At 43.3% G+C, this 15,235-nt stretch overlaps 1 protein-coding gene across 1 annotated transcript in view; it reads left to right on the top strand.

The window, feature by feature from the left end:
• Positions 1-413: 413 nt before the first annotated feature.
• Positions 414-15,235, top strand: part of GRIP2 (glutamate receptor interacting protein 2) — a 276,332-nt gene continuing 261,510 nt past the window's right edge. The window contains exons 1-2 of the mRNA XM_027640504.1: positions 414-558; positions 5,356-5,417. Coding sequence (XP_027496305.1) covers positions 5,363-5,417 — 55 coding nt within the window. The 5' untranslated portion in view covers positions 414-558; positions 5,356-5,362. The remainder of the gene's footprint in view (positions 559-5,355; positions 5,418-15,235) is intronic.

Genomic DNA, 15,235 nt, shown 5'->3' with positions numbered 1-15,235 from the left:
GGTCTATTTTGAGTAGGTGATCAATGAGTTGGTGGTCATGATCTCCCACTGCTGGAATTACCTTTCCCACAGTTACTGCTCAGTGCTGACTTTACTCCTGGTGGCTCTCGTCCAGACAGCCCATTCCTCTTGGGATTGTGTTCTCTTTTCCTTAAAACAACAGATTAGCCAAGCATACGATGCTCACAATGCAATTATTAATCATAACTGTCCACCTACAGCTACTGATTAACAACTGAAAAAAAAATTGCGAACTTTGACTCAACCCCCTGTTAAAATTTTGAGGGGCTTGATATCATCAACAGAAAAAAACAACAACAAACCAAAAACCAAACCACATCAAAAAGTCCCAAGCACAGCCAGGAAAAAAACCCCAAACAACCCCAAAACTCTCTGTCCTGCCTGATAGGTGAGTGCCACAGAGATGAGAGCTGGAGACAGCCATGTCCCTCAACACCCATCTGGGTTCAGCACCACTGCCCTCTGGGTGCCTTGTCCAAGCCCTGTGTCTGTCCTGTTGTCCTCGGCTCTCTGCCTGCATGGATCCAGCTGAGGGAGGTGAGATTTCAGTCACAGCTTTGCAGTACCAAAAAAATGTCGTCCATAACAGCCAAGTACAAACTCACCTACAGCTCTGTAACCTCAGAGAGGAGCACAGGTGGCTGTGGGGGAGCAAGGTTCAGTTTTACTTATGCTGGGAAGCTCTTTGCATCCTTTATCATCCCCCTGGAGAAATGGGACTGTCTGATAGGTTTTAATTCAAAGTGATTCTGAAGAATACATTTTAACTGTGGTTGCAAGAGGAAGCTACCTTTCACTTGTCTTTATTAAAGTGGAAAAATATAAGGTACTCTGATGTTATTGCTTGGCAGTGTGACAGCTGATAGAAGCACCAGATACAGTTCTTTTGATTTTTGAAATTTGCTGCCTTTGTGCTTGGCAAGCTGGGTCAGGCCCATATTTAATAGTTTATGGACACAGGATTGCAAAGCTGACAGAGATACTCAGTTGCTAAGAAAGCTGCACCAGTATTCCAGGGAGTGTGAAGTGTGCATTTGAGAAAGAGCAATTCTGGCTCTAGTGAAGCTGTCTTGCTTTTGGTTTTTTAAAAGGAGAAGGGGAATTGGTGAGAGACAACAGATACAGAGAAGTACAGGTCATATCAGAGCCATGAAGTTTAGTATTTTCATCTGCAGTGGAAGAAAAGAAATGAGCATTACTGAAAAATAGGACAAAGGAATAGAAACATCTGTGCTGTTCTAATTTAATCACACTTCAACAAACCTCACCTAACAACAACACTGAGAAGAAAAGATGGCCCAAACCCAGCCTCAGGTTGGTCCTGATTAATTCCCACCTTTTATTTGGAGGCAGTGTCTGTGAGAGCACATTTCCCCCCTGAGGTGCATTGCTCATGTTCTACATTACAGCAACAGGACTCTCTCACCTGTCAGGGTTTCCAGTGTTCCAGGTGTTGAGCACTTTCAGGAGCTCAGGAGTATTTTTATCTTGAGATTCTCATAACATGAAGCTCCTGAAGAGCTGACAGCCAGACTTGATTCTGGATATCTCCTTACAACTGCAGGTGCAAAAACACATCAGGAAATCTTGGTCTATTGAAAACTTGGCCTGTAGAATATAATGGCTGTGGCTAAGATGGATGGTTGAGGCTCTGGGATAGAAACTCTACGTGACCAGCTTTGGAAATATAACACTAGACACTGTGTAGGTACTGCAATGCTTCTTGATCTTTTCTGACTTAAATGTGAAATGATACAAGTGCTGAGTCTATTTAGGATACTACTCTGGAAGCCAATTTTTACCTATCTTTTGTCTCTCCCCTCCAGATGCCTGAAACAAACCTTTGCTTGCAGGATTCCTTGGCACAGCCTAAACCCCAGTGAGGCTCTTTGCAGCTCCTTACTTCATTCTGTCCTCACTGCTGCATTTTCCCCTATGACTTGCCCATAGCTCTTGTAGCTTGTGACACCATCCTGACTTCAACTCCTTGTAGCACTTTTCTTCTTTACAAGCAAACTGGTCCTGTCTTGTAACGTTAGAAGCATGTTCTCTTTTTCCCTATCTACAAATCTGTTTGGTTTTTCACTTGCTCTCTCCTTCCTGGACTCTGTTTTGTATTTACCTGTCTGAGCCATTCTGGAACAGCACTCTTTCTGTTTTGGGCGCTGTAAAAAATGTCTCAGTATCATTTCAGCAGCTGTCTATGTATCAGGTGTTACTTGGATAGTCTTAGGGATAGTCTTGGAATGAGGCCCCTGGAGGTCTCAGCATCACTCTTAAAATGTTCTTTCTAGTTGAGGGTGAGATTCATCATCAGGGTTGTAGGGAAAAGCTGTGTTTTTGTAGGGAAAAGCAGTTACATGACAGGATGTAGAAAAAGGAATTAATATCAGAAACATTAATTCCAGCAAGCTGGCTCATGTTGCTGCGAGCGAGGATCTGCACTTGCAAGAAGACAGGTTATTTCATGGGTGGCAGAGGTCTGGCTGGGCATGCCTGGATTGGGAATGAGTCAGAGTCACTGATGCCGTACATAACTGATGGAGTCGTGCAAGGAGATAACCTTTAGCTCACGTTCTCTCCCGGTTAACGTCAGCAGGCAGGGATAAAAGCAGACCCGGGCGGGAGGAGCGAGGCTCCTGCTGTGGCCGCGGGGTCGCCCTGCCGGGCTCCCCTGGAGGTGGGATTCGGCACCGAGTGCTCACCCACTCAGATGGCCTTGGAGCACTGTGTGTCGGTTCAGTGGTCCTGTGTTTACAGCCAAAGAACTGACAAGCTTTCACATATATTGTTCCCTCAGAAAGGCTCGGTGTCAATTCTAACCCGTGGAGGGTTATTCTGTGCATTTTTTTTAAATCCAGCCCACAGGCATTCATAAAATGCCAGTGAGGGAGAAATAAGAATATTTGCGGGTTGTGAAGCAAAATCAGCTTAACACAAAGAAATTAGGTGAGGAAGGGGAGGAATCTATCTCTATGTGTACAGTAGAGCCTCAGTGTGGCTTTGCTGTGCTTATTTCTTATCAGAAATATGTGAAAGCTGTATAAGCTACCGTATCTGATCTCAGACTGCTGATAGCCCTGAATTCCTGGGGAATAATTGATTCAGCAATTCCAATTAGTATGCTGCTCATTTTAGCATGAGGCCTAATTGTGTTTATTTCCACAAAGCTGCATCAACACAAAAAGCTTGTTTGTTATTTTTGAGGAAGATGGGAGATCGCAGTGGATTGTTCTAAGGGGATTTTGTATGAAACAGTGGTGTTTCAGTGTCTTGTAAAATTGGTGAGAGATGCTGCACAAACTTGAATCAGTTGCAAAACTTTGGTGTGGATTCCTCCTACACCCCCCTACCAAAACTAGACTTACAGGAGCTCCAGACCAAATTATATTGATGTTTGGAGGATTTGCTTTTCTGAGACTGATTCTCTTATCACAGACAATAAGGTTTCCTCCTACCCTAAGGCCTTGATGTCTGTCTTACTTTCTACATTTTGGCTTTAAGATAAAAAGAAACCAGGCAAATAAAAGCTGGACATTTTGTGAGATAAGCCTCAGTGCCAGGGCACTGTGTCCTCACACACTTTCAGAGCCACTCAACATAAGACAACTCATCCATGTTTCTCTAAGAGAGGGAGAAATTCCTTCTGGCTTTCTGTTAAATTTTTTTTCAGGCTCTTTGTCTTAGAAGTTATCATATGAAAACATTTGTGCTATGTCAACAAAAATCTTTTCTAAAACAGAGGAAGTTTTTTTTTTTTTTGCTTTCCATAGTTTTGCATATTTTTGCTCAGCTGGTGTATAAGTTTGTGGAATCTGTGTGTCTTAGTGTGTATGAGGCCAAAAATGACTGTGGCAGAAGCAAAATTTTTGCAAACTAATTGTTCCAACATCAGAGATCCAGAAGTGTGTATTTCCTTCATAGCAGAGATTACATCTCTTCTCAAAATAAAGTCCCAGCATACCTTTCTTTACTTACTTCTCAATACTTTCCTAAAGGTACCTGAAGCATACCCTAGGCTTCTGTAATTTTGCATTGTAATTTGCATGGGATTTCTTCAGCAAAACAAACAAGCAAAAAAACCCCAAAAGCCCTTTGGTAGAAAGCCTGGATGGACACTGTTGATAATTTTTTTTTTTTTTGCAGGAAGACTAAAAGTTAAAATCATTTTGGTAGGTAATTGGCAGGTGTGTAAAATAGGAGAAAAATGGCAATTCTTTGACAAATGTTGGAGTTCCTTTGCATGATCCTAGGCAGAAAGTCAAAACTGCCATGCATGTGGCTCTATTTTTTTGCCTCTTGGGTCACAAGCTGCAATGCCAGAATGCTTTTGTGCTAGTTTATTTTTGATTGCAAACTCAAAAATAGGCACATGCTAAATTGAACTGAGATCTAAAGTAGCCTTGTCCTTTTCTATGGGAATCTGTATTTTATATGCAGTTTTATAATGCACTTTAAATCATGGCTTGTGTCAACAATATTGTCCTCTCTTCTCTCTTTGTATGTGTTATGAGAGAGGGGCTGCTGTTATGTGCTACTTGTGTAGAAATTGTAATTCCTCTCAAATACAGACGGAAAGTAGGGATTTCGTAAGAGTATCCAACAACTTCAATCAGAAATAGGCTTAATGTCATCTTACAGCAGTCTGTAGGAGGGACATAGTTACTGCAACTGGAATTAGCAAAGAAAACTCTTATTTTTGCCCATTTTTTTTTTAGTAGGCATTTTAGCAAGCCTTGATGAAAATGGGCACAGTGACACTTTCTCCATTGGGGATCGTTTGCATAAGGATAAAGATTGAGTGCCAGTTGAAAAGATGAATAGGTTTTTCACTATTTTCCTGTACTAAGAGGTATCAATACATACATTTTCTAAACTGGAGATGCAAGTAGCCAGCAAGTTCCAAAAGAAATTGGCTTATCAATTACACTGAGCAGTGGCTGTGGATATTTTCATCCCCTGAACAGAAACTCTAAGCTGTTGGACTGCACTGTGCTGTCCATGGTTTCTGTGTGGCTGGCATAAAAGACAACCATGCCCTTTAAGGAATTGCTCAGCTCCTTGAGATTTACCCATTCATCTGTCCACCCTCCTTTCACCATCTGTTTCTTCCGCTGTGGACACGTGAAGTTGCTCCATCCCTGCAGCAAAATGCAGCCTGGATGGTTCACAATCAGGCTTTTGCACGAAGCAGAGTTTTCCTGTCTTTGCAAGCACGGATGGACTTGCCTCTCTGTCAAGGTGTAGCCCTATAAAGAAGCTGGATTTTGTATTGCAGCTGCACATCTGCAAGCTCCTTCAAGACACTACAGACCTGTATTTCTTTGTCTCTAGGTCGGGGATGCCAGGCTGGAGAAAGTGCCTTGTTTTTTGTCTGCAGAGAGTACAGGACAGAGGTAAGGCAAGAGGGGAATACAACAGCAAAGGGGGAGACTAATCTGGGGGATGCTCATGGGAAGGGGTTCAATGCTCCTTCTTCTGCTCATTGATATTGTTAAAGCTGCAGGATCCATCCCAAAACTCGTGACTTTTTATTTAAAAGAAACAAAACCACAATGTAGCTTTCCCATTAGAAAACACATTTTTAGCATGAAATCTATTCCCCTTCCAAAATGCTGACCCAGATGTTAGTGAATGCACACGTGCTTTGCTTACAGTTCTGTTTTAATCTGAACCAGGCCTAAGAAATAGAGCTTTTACAGTGGTAAAGTTGTGTCTGTTAAAAGGCATCTACCAGAGCATAACAGTTGGGAACTATTAAGCTCATGTACCTACTCTATGCTCTGTTTTTCTTTTAAAGAAAACACTGTTCTGTTGATTGTGTCAGGTAGATGGACATATGCTCGTTGTAGCTGTAACTTTCCAAAGAGACTTCTTTCTAGCTGTGAGTTTAAATCCTATTAATGTTCATTTACTGTCACAATAATGATTAAAGCCATATTTATATCATGTCTACTGCTTGCAAAATGCTTCTGTTTATATCATGCTGTTTGACCTGAATTATTTTAAACCAGCAGGCTCATGGCAGGAAGTTCAGGTTTTCTGACATGGTGGCAGGAATCTGGGTCCTATAGGACATTTCTAGGCTACTTTGGAGGAGAGAGAATAATTTTTATTTACTATTTCTTGCACAATATCATTGAATTGCTGTTGATGCTTTTTAAACATATATGGAATGGTGTTATTAAAGCGTAAACTGAGTGGTATTTCAGTTCAGTACAAAGCAGTGTGTTCTTTTTCCCCCCTAACCCAGAAACCACTAGCCTGAGGCTTTTCATTTGTCTTCTCAGACTAGAAATGCCAGAGTGTGTGTCTGTTTTAAGAATAAGTATATCTATATCTCTCTATATATAAAACCTTTGTTCTCTGGTTATGAATGATTTTTGAATAGCTCTTTGAGATGCAGACATGAAGACATCCCTTCTGCACACTTGGTATTTATGGAGGGTCTAGTTCTTGACACTGAGCAGAAGATTAGCTGGCATAATAGAGCAAATTATGGCTCTACATGTGCTTTCCTGATGTACTGGAACAATTAAATCTGCCCACTTGGGCAGGACACATCTCTGGCACATGATCATTTTTACCTTAATGCACCAAAGAGAATTAAATCAGCATAATTGTGTATGGAGTTTCTCTACCATATGGGCATTGGTTACCTAGCAGTCATCTACCATCTGCCTGCAGAGATGGCTAAGTGGCAGTTATGATTAATTTATTAAGAGAACAAAACTATCTTGTATATATAATCCTTCTCTGATATTCAGGTAGTGAAAAGCTGCTGTTAGATGTTTTAGAAACAAGAAACTTTATCCCCCCACCGTATCTCAAAGGTTTGGTCCATTCTAGTTTGGATTCCTCTTTAGTTTCAACAGCTAGGTTTATCTGCAATAAAGTGTTTTTCCACTATCCATCATCCCATCAGTTGCCCCAAAAACATGAAGTGAAAGAGGTAAGTTGTCTTTCTGGACAAAGTAGTTGAGCACTGTGAGAGTTTAGGGAAATGCTCAAAAGGCTGTATAGCAAATCTTCCCAGAAAAAGAGAAAGCAGAGTCCAAGGAAGACAGCGATAGCTGTGGATGGCTCGCTCCCAGCTTCCCTCTGCAGCAATGTCCCGGAGGCGAGTCGCTGGCGCTGGCAGCGGGACCTGAGAGCGGTAGGTGGCACTGCGAGACTGTTATTGCAGCTGTGTAATTTCCATTTCAGCGGTACCGTGAGCCCCAGGCAGAGGTGACCTCACACAAATGAGCGTCCCCTTCGCACTTCCCTGTCATCTCTCCAGTACTGGAGGAGCTAATTGGTTTCTTCTCTCCATTCCTCCAGTCTCATACATGTGAAGTTAGGTGAGAAGTAAGACAAGGGGAGAACCCAGAATTGCAAGAAGAGCTGACCCTGGATTTCTGGCTGCTAGTTCATATTCTGTGTGGGTTAGTGGGACTCAAGTTTTGGCTTCTGCTTTGGCCAGCTCTCTGCAGTAGTAGTCAGACAAGGGCTTGTATGTTGAGTAGCATGAACATAGCAGCCACCCTTTTGATCTCACAACTGACAGTGGCTTTGTGAGAGATAAAACTGAAGATTAAATAGGTAAGGAATTCTCTAAAAGGGCTGTTAGCTTTGCAAGGACACAAAACCATACACCTTAAGGAAATCCACATTTCCTTTGCTTGAGTGATCCCTGCCCTGTTGTTAAACAGGACTCCAGGACTAATACAAAGGCTACTCCCCATACAGGCTTCCCAGTACAGAGGTTACTTAGAATAGAAGCCCAGAAGGCACTGAAATGTTTCTATATTTATCACAAAAGAAAACTTAGAGTGATTATAGACGTTATTTTAGAAATAATGGAGAAAAGAAATATTGAGTCTCTTTGCATAGAGCTTGGAAGTGTGTGTGGCACTGCTGCCATTAGTCAAATATAGACAAGTGGAATGAGAATTAGAATAATACTTCAAAATGAATAACTACATCAGGCAAAAGTCCAATGATTTCTTTATTAAGGCCTTGATGAGTTCCAACCAAGTCCTCAGCTATACCAAGGAGCTGTACAAAATGTGAATTCCAGTATTTTATGAAATACTGCAGGGGAGGGAGCCCACACTACATGGAAGTGAAGGGGGCTTTACATTTTTTAACTTTTGCCCACAGCACTTGTTTCCTTGCTAGGTGTTTTGGGAGAGATCAGAAATGGCAATTATTGTCTTTTTCTGTTCCCTTTCAATGTAGATGCAAAATTACAGAGTGTTTCTATTAAGACCAACAGTCAACACCAATGATTTGCAACTGTCTTGCCTCCTTCTCTGATCTGAAATAGACTGCAGTCATTAATGTGTTAGTGACAGCTGGGGCTGGGTCACAATGAGAGGGACAAGGAAGCAAGACAATCATAGTAATGACTTTTAACATATGCTGACAGAGCTGTAGTGTTGCTTTCTGCACCCTGCTCATTTCTTGAACTGCTTCTGTTTATCAACCAGAAAAAAGGAAAACACTGTACTTTTTTCTAATGCCAATATTGAAATTTGTCTTCATGAAATACACACAGGGATGTGCCTTACTGAGATGGATGTAAGCAGTGTTTCTCTGCTTACGATCAGTGTGTGGTAGCTCTGATGGTAGCTCTGAATGGGTTTTGGTGAAATAGTTGAGTCCTTGATGCCAGCTCTGGTTTAAGGGAAGGTCAGGAGGGAGCCTGAGACTGTGGTATGAATAAAGGCTGGGTCCAACCCTGTCTTCATGTCCTGAGCCACCCACCACTGATGGACAAGAGAAACTCACCTCACAAACTCATTTAGCACAGCTCCTTGTTCATGGGGTCAGGATACAGTAGGATCAACAGGACCAAACAAGTCAGAGTCAAACCTGCCAGCTGCTACCCTGAGTCTGACTGTCCAAAGCAACTGGGATGGTTGGGTTTGTCCTCCCTTCCAGTGTAGTTGTAAATGGAGTTCTGGGCATGGCAGATACTGCTGTCATGTTAATACAGGGCACAGAAGTACTTCCACTGTGTTTTTCTTTCATGGCTGTTGAAAGACGCTGAGCTATTCCTGGGAGAAATGACAAATCCCTGGAGAGCCACTTTTCTTACTTGCACAGCTAGTAACCAAGAAAGATGTAATTTGGGAGTGCAGGGACAGCTTAGAGATCCTTCCCCGTAAAGAAAAGTTTGTTAATCAGGAAATCAAAACAAAATGTAGAGTGCGTCCTAATGGGAAACTTTCACAGGCTGACATCTGTCTGATACCTGGTGTTCTGGGTGGCGCAGAGCCAGTTATCCCATATCTGGTACCTCTTTCACTTAAGTGATTTGCAAAACTTCCCTGAGGCAGCTCTGCAATGAGGAGCAGAGATGAAACCTTCCATAGCCAGAGGCAAATCCTGCTGCTAAGTGAATGCCTGGAATGAAAACATCTAGGTAGAAGTGGGATGGTTTGGGGATCTCTGCTGTGGGTAAATGGTAATAAGCACTTCAATAGTAATAATAATGATGATAAGCACTGGAGAGGATTATGTGGCTCTGAAGGTAAACATTTGGACATGGTGGAAATGGTGACATTTTATTAGTGATGCGGGGTGTGTGTCTAAGGGGGAAGATTGTGGTGTGTGCAGGGGAGAAACTAACAAATGATAAAAGAGGAAGTCCTGAAAGCAGTTTTGAAAGGGAAAGATCATATTTCCATCAATAGCATCTTCAATCACAATTTAGAAAAGTGGCTCTTCATTGCTGTGACTGAGTTCAGTCTTGTTGTTAAATTCTCCTGTCTTTCTAAATAACAGCCCAGATCACACAGCAACTTCACAGTAACCCAGGCAAAGCTGTCTGCTGGCTGAACTGAGAGGCCTTCACGCAGGATGGGACCAAAAGCACTGTCTCTTATGTTGCAGGGTTTTAAGCGAATATTAACAGTATTAAGCAGCTGTATCAGCTGCTAGCACTTCAGGCTCTGCTGTCAGAGAATAACATGTATAATAACAGAAAAACATGTAACATGCACGGTTACCTCAGCATATTGAATTTCTGACACATGCCTCAGTAGCCTGGAAATCAATAGGCAGCAGCTGCAATGTTGCTCTGGCCACTGCAGAGCCTTAAGCCCCACTGCTAGCAAGGGAGGAGGCACAGACCTCTGGGTCTTGCTTAAACACTGATGTTTTGGGGCAAGTGGTGAGGAAGATGCAAAGCTTCTCTGGCTTTGTTTCTGTGTAGTCCTCTCAGCATCATCTTGTGAGTTGCTGGGTCACTGGTAGAACAGGGAGAATCTCTGTGGTGTGGCAGTGGCAGTAAGTGACAAGATTATTTGGGAACACAAGGTGGACAGCCAGTGTCATGGTCTTGGCAGAAAAGGTGACTGGTGTTCGTGACTTGCTCTGAACACCATCTATAAGTTAAGAACTCTCAAAGGAAGCAAAGCCAAAGCTTCAGCACAAGCATCAGCCCAGCAGTCAAGTCAGTAAAGACAGCTTTGTGCCCAGGAGGAGAGACCTGATGACAGAGGTTTTGAGGGAGGAGAAGAACTACAGGTGACCTCACTGCTTCAACACTCAGAGCTCATTGCAGTTACTTTGCAGGGCTCTTGCAGAATGAAGATGATTTGGAAGGAGGTGAGGGACTGGTCTGAGCCCCTTTGTGCTTATGATGTAATTTCCAAGGAAGGAGGTGAGGAACCAACTCTGGGGCTGACTCCAAGTGTGTCTCTGGGACAGAAACAAGGAGCACTTGAGTGCCCTTCTAGCAGGAACAGAGGACAAAGGTGACCATATCCTCATGGTGTTCATAAATGGGGTGTATACTTGTGTCACTGAAATCCAAGGACATTCTCTCATTCTGTCTAAAAGGTATTTAGTCATTCAGAGAGATGAGTATCAGCCCTAAGAGGCAGAATGACAGATTGTTTCCAGCCTTCAGAATGTAGTTGGACATGAGTACTTCTGCAGACATCCATAGTATGAATGTGTGCCCTGAAGTGCCTAACAAGAAGCAGGCAACAAAACAAGTAAACTGTTTGTACTGCTTGAATTTAAGGCAAAAACAGAACCAAGCTGGATTAGTAAGTAAAGTTCCTATTAATCAACCTCTGGTGGTGGTAGCAAAGTGAAGATAATACATTTTAAAACTGCCTTTAACCTTCTACCATGACAGGATTATTTTTAAATTCTATGATCTCAGTGCTGTTCACTGCTGTGTGTGGGTTATGGGACACACAGCTTCATACAAGTGAGAGTGTAGCAGCCAGTGAAACAAACCCATCCTGACGCTGTGTCGTGACAGAGATTGATGCCCTGTATGCCCAGTCCCATTCCACATGCCTGGGAGGTGAAAGGAGAGACTGGTTCTTCCTTAAAGCAGCCGTGTGTTATTTACATATCATGGTGGGAAGGAAACAGATTTCCCATAGTCCTCTCCCTGCCCCATGTACAGCTGTAAGGGTACAGGGTGCACTGCTTCAGCACCCAGGAAAGTAGCCCAGTCTTGGTAGAGAAAGAAAATTTATCTTTTACTTAAATAAGTCATGGAGTGGAAGTGAGAAAGGAAAATATTATTCTAGACACTGAAGTAGATCTCCTTTGCATAGGATTACATAGGTCAAAGTAATTTCTAGCTTGATATTAACTGCTGAATGCTGCCTGGCAGTAGCACTAGGTCAGTATGGGTGTGAGGGAGCCCGTATTCCTCTCTGCTTCCCCAGAGGGTTTCATGATGCCTCCAGAGCGCTGTTGAAATAATGCAGCCTTTGGGGTACCACCTCCCTCCTGGAACATCTTCACTCAAGCTGCTGGGAATGGTGGACAGATAAAACACCATTCCTAAGGGTTTCCCAAGTGCCAGATCCTCACTGACTCAGAAATGGCAAGAGGAGAGCTCTTAAATCACTTGTTTTGGGGCTGAAAGTGAAGATTGACTCATTTCATTAACTTTCCTTGTTGCAGGGAGTCAGCTTATTCCCATCGTGAGATGATAAAGTGAGGGACCTTCAAGGTGAGGGAACACATGACAGGAAAGTTGGCTGGAGATATCTGTAGGCATACAGATCCAGGGCAAAATCGAAGCAAAAAAGCCTGGACTCTCTCCCTCAACCCTTTCAGGAAGATTGGATTTGTACTTGGGAGCCTCCTCTCACCACACAAGTGGCATTACCGTCTGTGTTCCTTAGTGAGGCAAGAACCACTGGCTGCTGAAACAGGCAATGCACAGGGCACAGTTAAGTCCTCAGTTGATCAAAATAGGTCATCCTGTCCCAGGGCATGTGGCCAAAGAGGAACCTCTGCCTCACAAATTTAGTTTTACAACCATTTCTGCAGGATGGTGCAGCTGAGTGGGAGGACAGCAGCACCCTCTAAAGTTGTGGCAGCGTTCATGTCACAGTGGTGCCTAAAATCCTGCAGCTGGATATTTTAGTTATACTGACAGATTAGACATTGCTCAAGGACACAGGTATTCACTTCTGAGGTGTTCTATGAACTTCCTGCTGCTTGAAATATCCCTCCATGACTTTCCTCCAAAGATGTAGCATAGCATCTGTCTTACATTGATTCTGCTTATGAATTCCCTACCAGTATTTTTAGCTATGTTTTGTTTTCTCTAACACAGTTTCCCATGTGAGTACTGAAGTTAGCACTTGAGAAAATCTCTCCACACTAGCTTTGGCTCTTTCTACAATAATGGATGTGTCAAATTCAATTCTTAAGAGCTCTGAGCTGCTTTTTGAGCTAGTAATGTGCTTGCTATTTTCATGTTTAATTATTTCTGTGGCACAACTGTCCTTTAAAAAGTAGTACTGTTATAGCAATGACAGTCTAAAGAGACTTAAGCAAAATAGTATTTTGAGAGATCATCCAGCGTAAATGGCAAAACTAGATGAGCTTTTAGGCACAAAAAGTGTCGATTTGACCTTACTTTTAAAAGCCCCTTCCTATGTCATGTTTTCTTCAGACTCTCATTACTTTCCCTGAAAGTAACAGTATATCAATAACCATCACTTTTCTGGGAATCCTTTTTGAATGCCTAGAATCTGGATATCATCAAGCAATTATAAAATACAGCTGAGGAAATTAAGGCACAGAAAGGGCAGGTGATTTGCTTGTGTGGGTGGTTGAGTTAGTCATATAACTCCACAGAGCTTGTCTCTGTATGCTGGGTTTTAACTATTGGAAGAAGCATCATCTTCCCCCAGGATGCATCTTGGCTTCAGATTAGTCCTCAAAGAAGCTTCTGAGTTTTGCTGTCAGAATATTTGGTGCATATCACAAACTTCCTATAAGTTAGCATGATGTGACCTAGTCCAATCTAGCTGTGGAGTTGTGATTCGTTGTGAGTTCTAAAGGTACCAGGAACATCTGCAATGAAATTCAGGGGGCTGTGTTTCTCCCCTGAGGAATAAGCTGTGCAAATGTGCTGTATTTAGTGTAAGGGAAGTTGCTCTTTAAGAAGCTGTAGCTGAATGGGGACTTGATCCATTCTTTTGTTTCCAGTCTGATAGTAAATGTGCGCAAAAATATCTTTTTGTGTCTGTGAATTTTTCTGTGCTGCTAGTGGAGGATAGGCAGGTCTGAGCTCTGGCTATGTTCCTGCTGCTGATAGTCCTCAGGAAATCTCTCTTAGAAGTGATTGCTCCAGCTGGTTGGAATAAGCCTTCAGGTGCCATCACTCCAATCACTGTCCTTTAAACTGATGGGTAATGCCCTGACAAGAAACATGGAAGTGAATCAACCTGGACAGTGCTGCTCTCTGCTGCGATGGGAACCTCTCATGCAGTTCTCAGGCATTGCATGCTGCTGTCTGCCCTCTGCAGTGTTGCAAACTCTTATGCTTAAATGAAGAAGGCTCATGGGTTTATGATTATCCCATCTTAACTCACTGGGAACACATGCTACAGCACTAACTTCAAAACAGATCATCTCCAGCCCAGCTCCCACACTGGTCTTCAATAACTTGTGAGGGGGGAATAATAATAAAAAACCCTAGTTTAACTGTCGGTCTTTAAAGTATCTCAGTCAAGTTCCTCATCAAGCAGACTCCCTCAGAGTCAGGGACTTTCTTAGGTTTCTGTTTTCAATCCAAAAGGAAGAAACTGGTTTTCTCCCTTGATGCGCTCAGAGCTCCAGGAGGTTCTTTCTCAAGCAGATTCTCTCCCAAGTACCTTGGGGTTGGGCCACTTCAGTTTTCATCAGGTGTTTGAAGAGGTTTCCAGACCCCTACTGCCCAGCCTGGCATACTCCATGCCACATTTGGCTGCCCTGTAAGTCTGGCTGGCAGCTCCTGAAATGGAAAAGCTCCTCAGATGTGAGCTGTGGGCAAAGCACAGAGGGTGAAGCTGCTGCCCCTTAGCAGGGTGCTTGGCTGTGCTACAACAACTGCTTTTCATGCAGGTAGGGACAGAAAAGCTGGACCAAAAATTAAGCTGAATTCCATGTGGATGCATCTAGATGGGTGCATTATTTTGCTATTGTAGCTGCCCTGTCCCATCTGGGTGGTGTCAGACACTAGCCTTCAATTAGCTCATGCTAACCCAAGAAGAGTCTGGTCCCTAATATTTGAGATTATAGCAGATGTTGCACATAATATCATCACTCTCACAAAGGGAGGCAGAGATGCAGAGTGAGACCTACCCGCCAGCTAATAAAAGACCTCATGAAGAACAAAAAAAGCTGCTAGTCATTGCAGAGATATGTTGCCCCCAGGAAATTAAAAACACGAATGCCCTGGCATATGCAATAAGCATCTCCTTTGTGTCCCTGTAAAAGCACTGAAACCTCTGGAATATTAAGAAATGACAAAGATGCTTTTAAGTCCCTGTCCCGTCCCCCCCCCCCCCGCCCCATACGCTTTAGCTGCTTGCGAGTGGTGGTGAAAAAGATGAAGCAGATCAGCCTGGGTGTTGTGCAACTTTATTTACCAGAGAACCCAACTTCAGAATAAACACACGCGTCGATGCGCGCACCTGTGTGGAGCTGCCAGGCAGCTGCCGCTTGGTGAAGGGAAGAGACGCCAGGCTACAGCTGTAAAGGGAATGTAGAACGGGATCAGTGTGCTCTCCATCCCTTTCCCGGGCTTACGTTTTGTCCAACGCCAGCCGGCGATTTGGGACCCGCAGGAACGCCGGTGTAGGTCGCAGCCCCGGTGCCTGTTCGCAGCCGGGCCCAACCTGTCTACGCAGACCGCACCAGCGGAAAATACACAATACACACATATCGACAGAATCGTTTCTAGCCCCCCCCC

The sequence above is a fragment of the Corapipo altera genome, unplaced genomic scaffold (assembly GCF_003945725.1).
Source record: "Corapipo altera isolate COAL_440 unplaced genomic scaffold, ASM394572v1 55, whole genome shotgun sequence".
NCBI classification, from domain to species: Eukaryota; Metazoa; Chordata; class Aves; order Passeriformes; family Pipridae; genus Corapipo; species Corapipo altera.
Note: the sequence above shows the minus strand (reverse complement) of the source record. Positions and strands in the feature narration are given on the sequence as shown.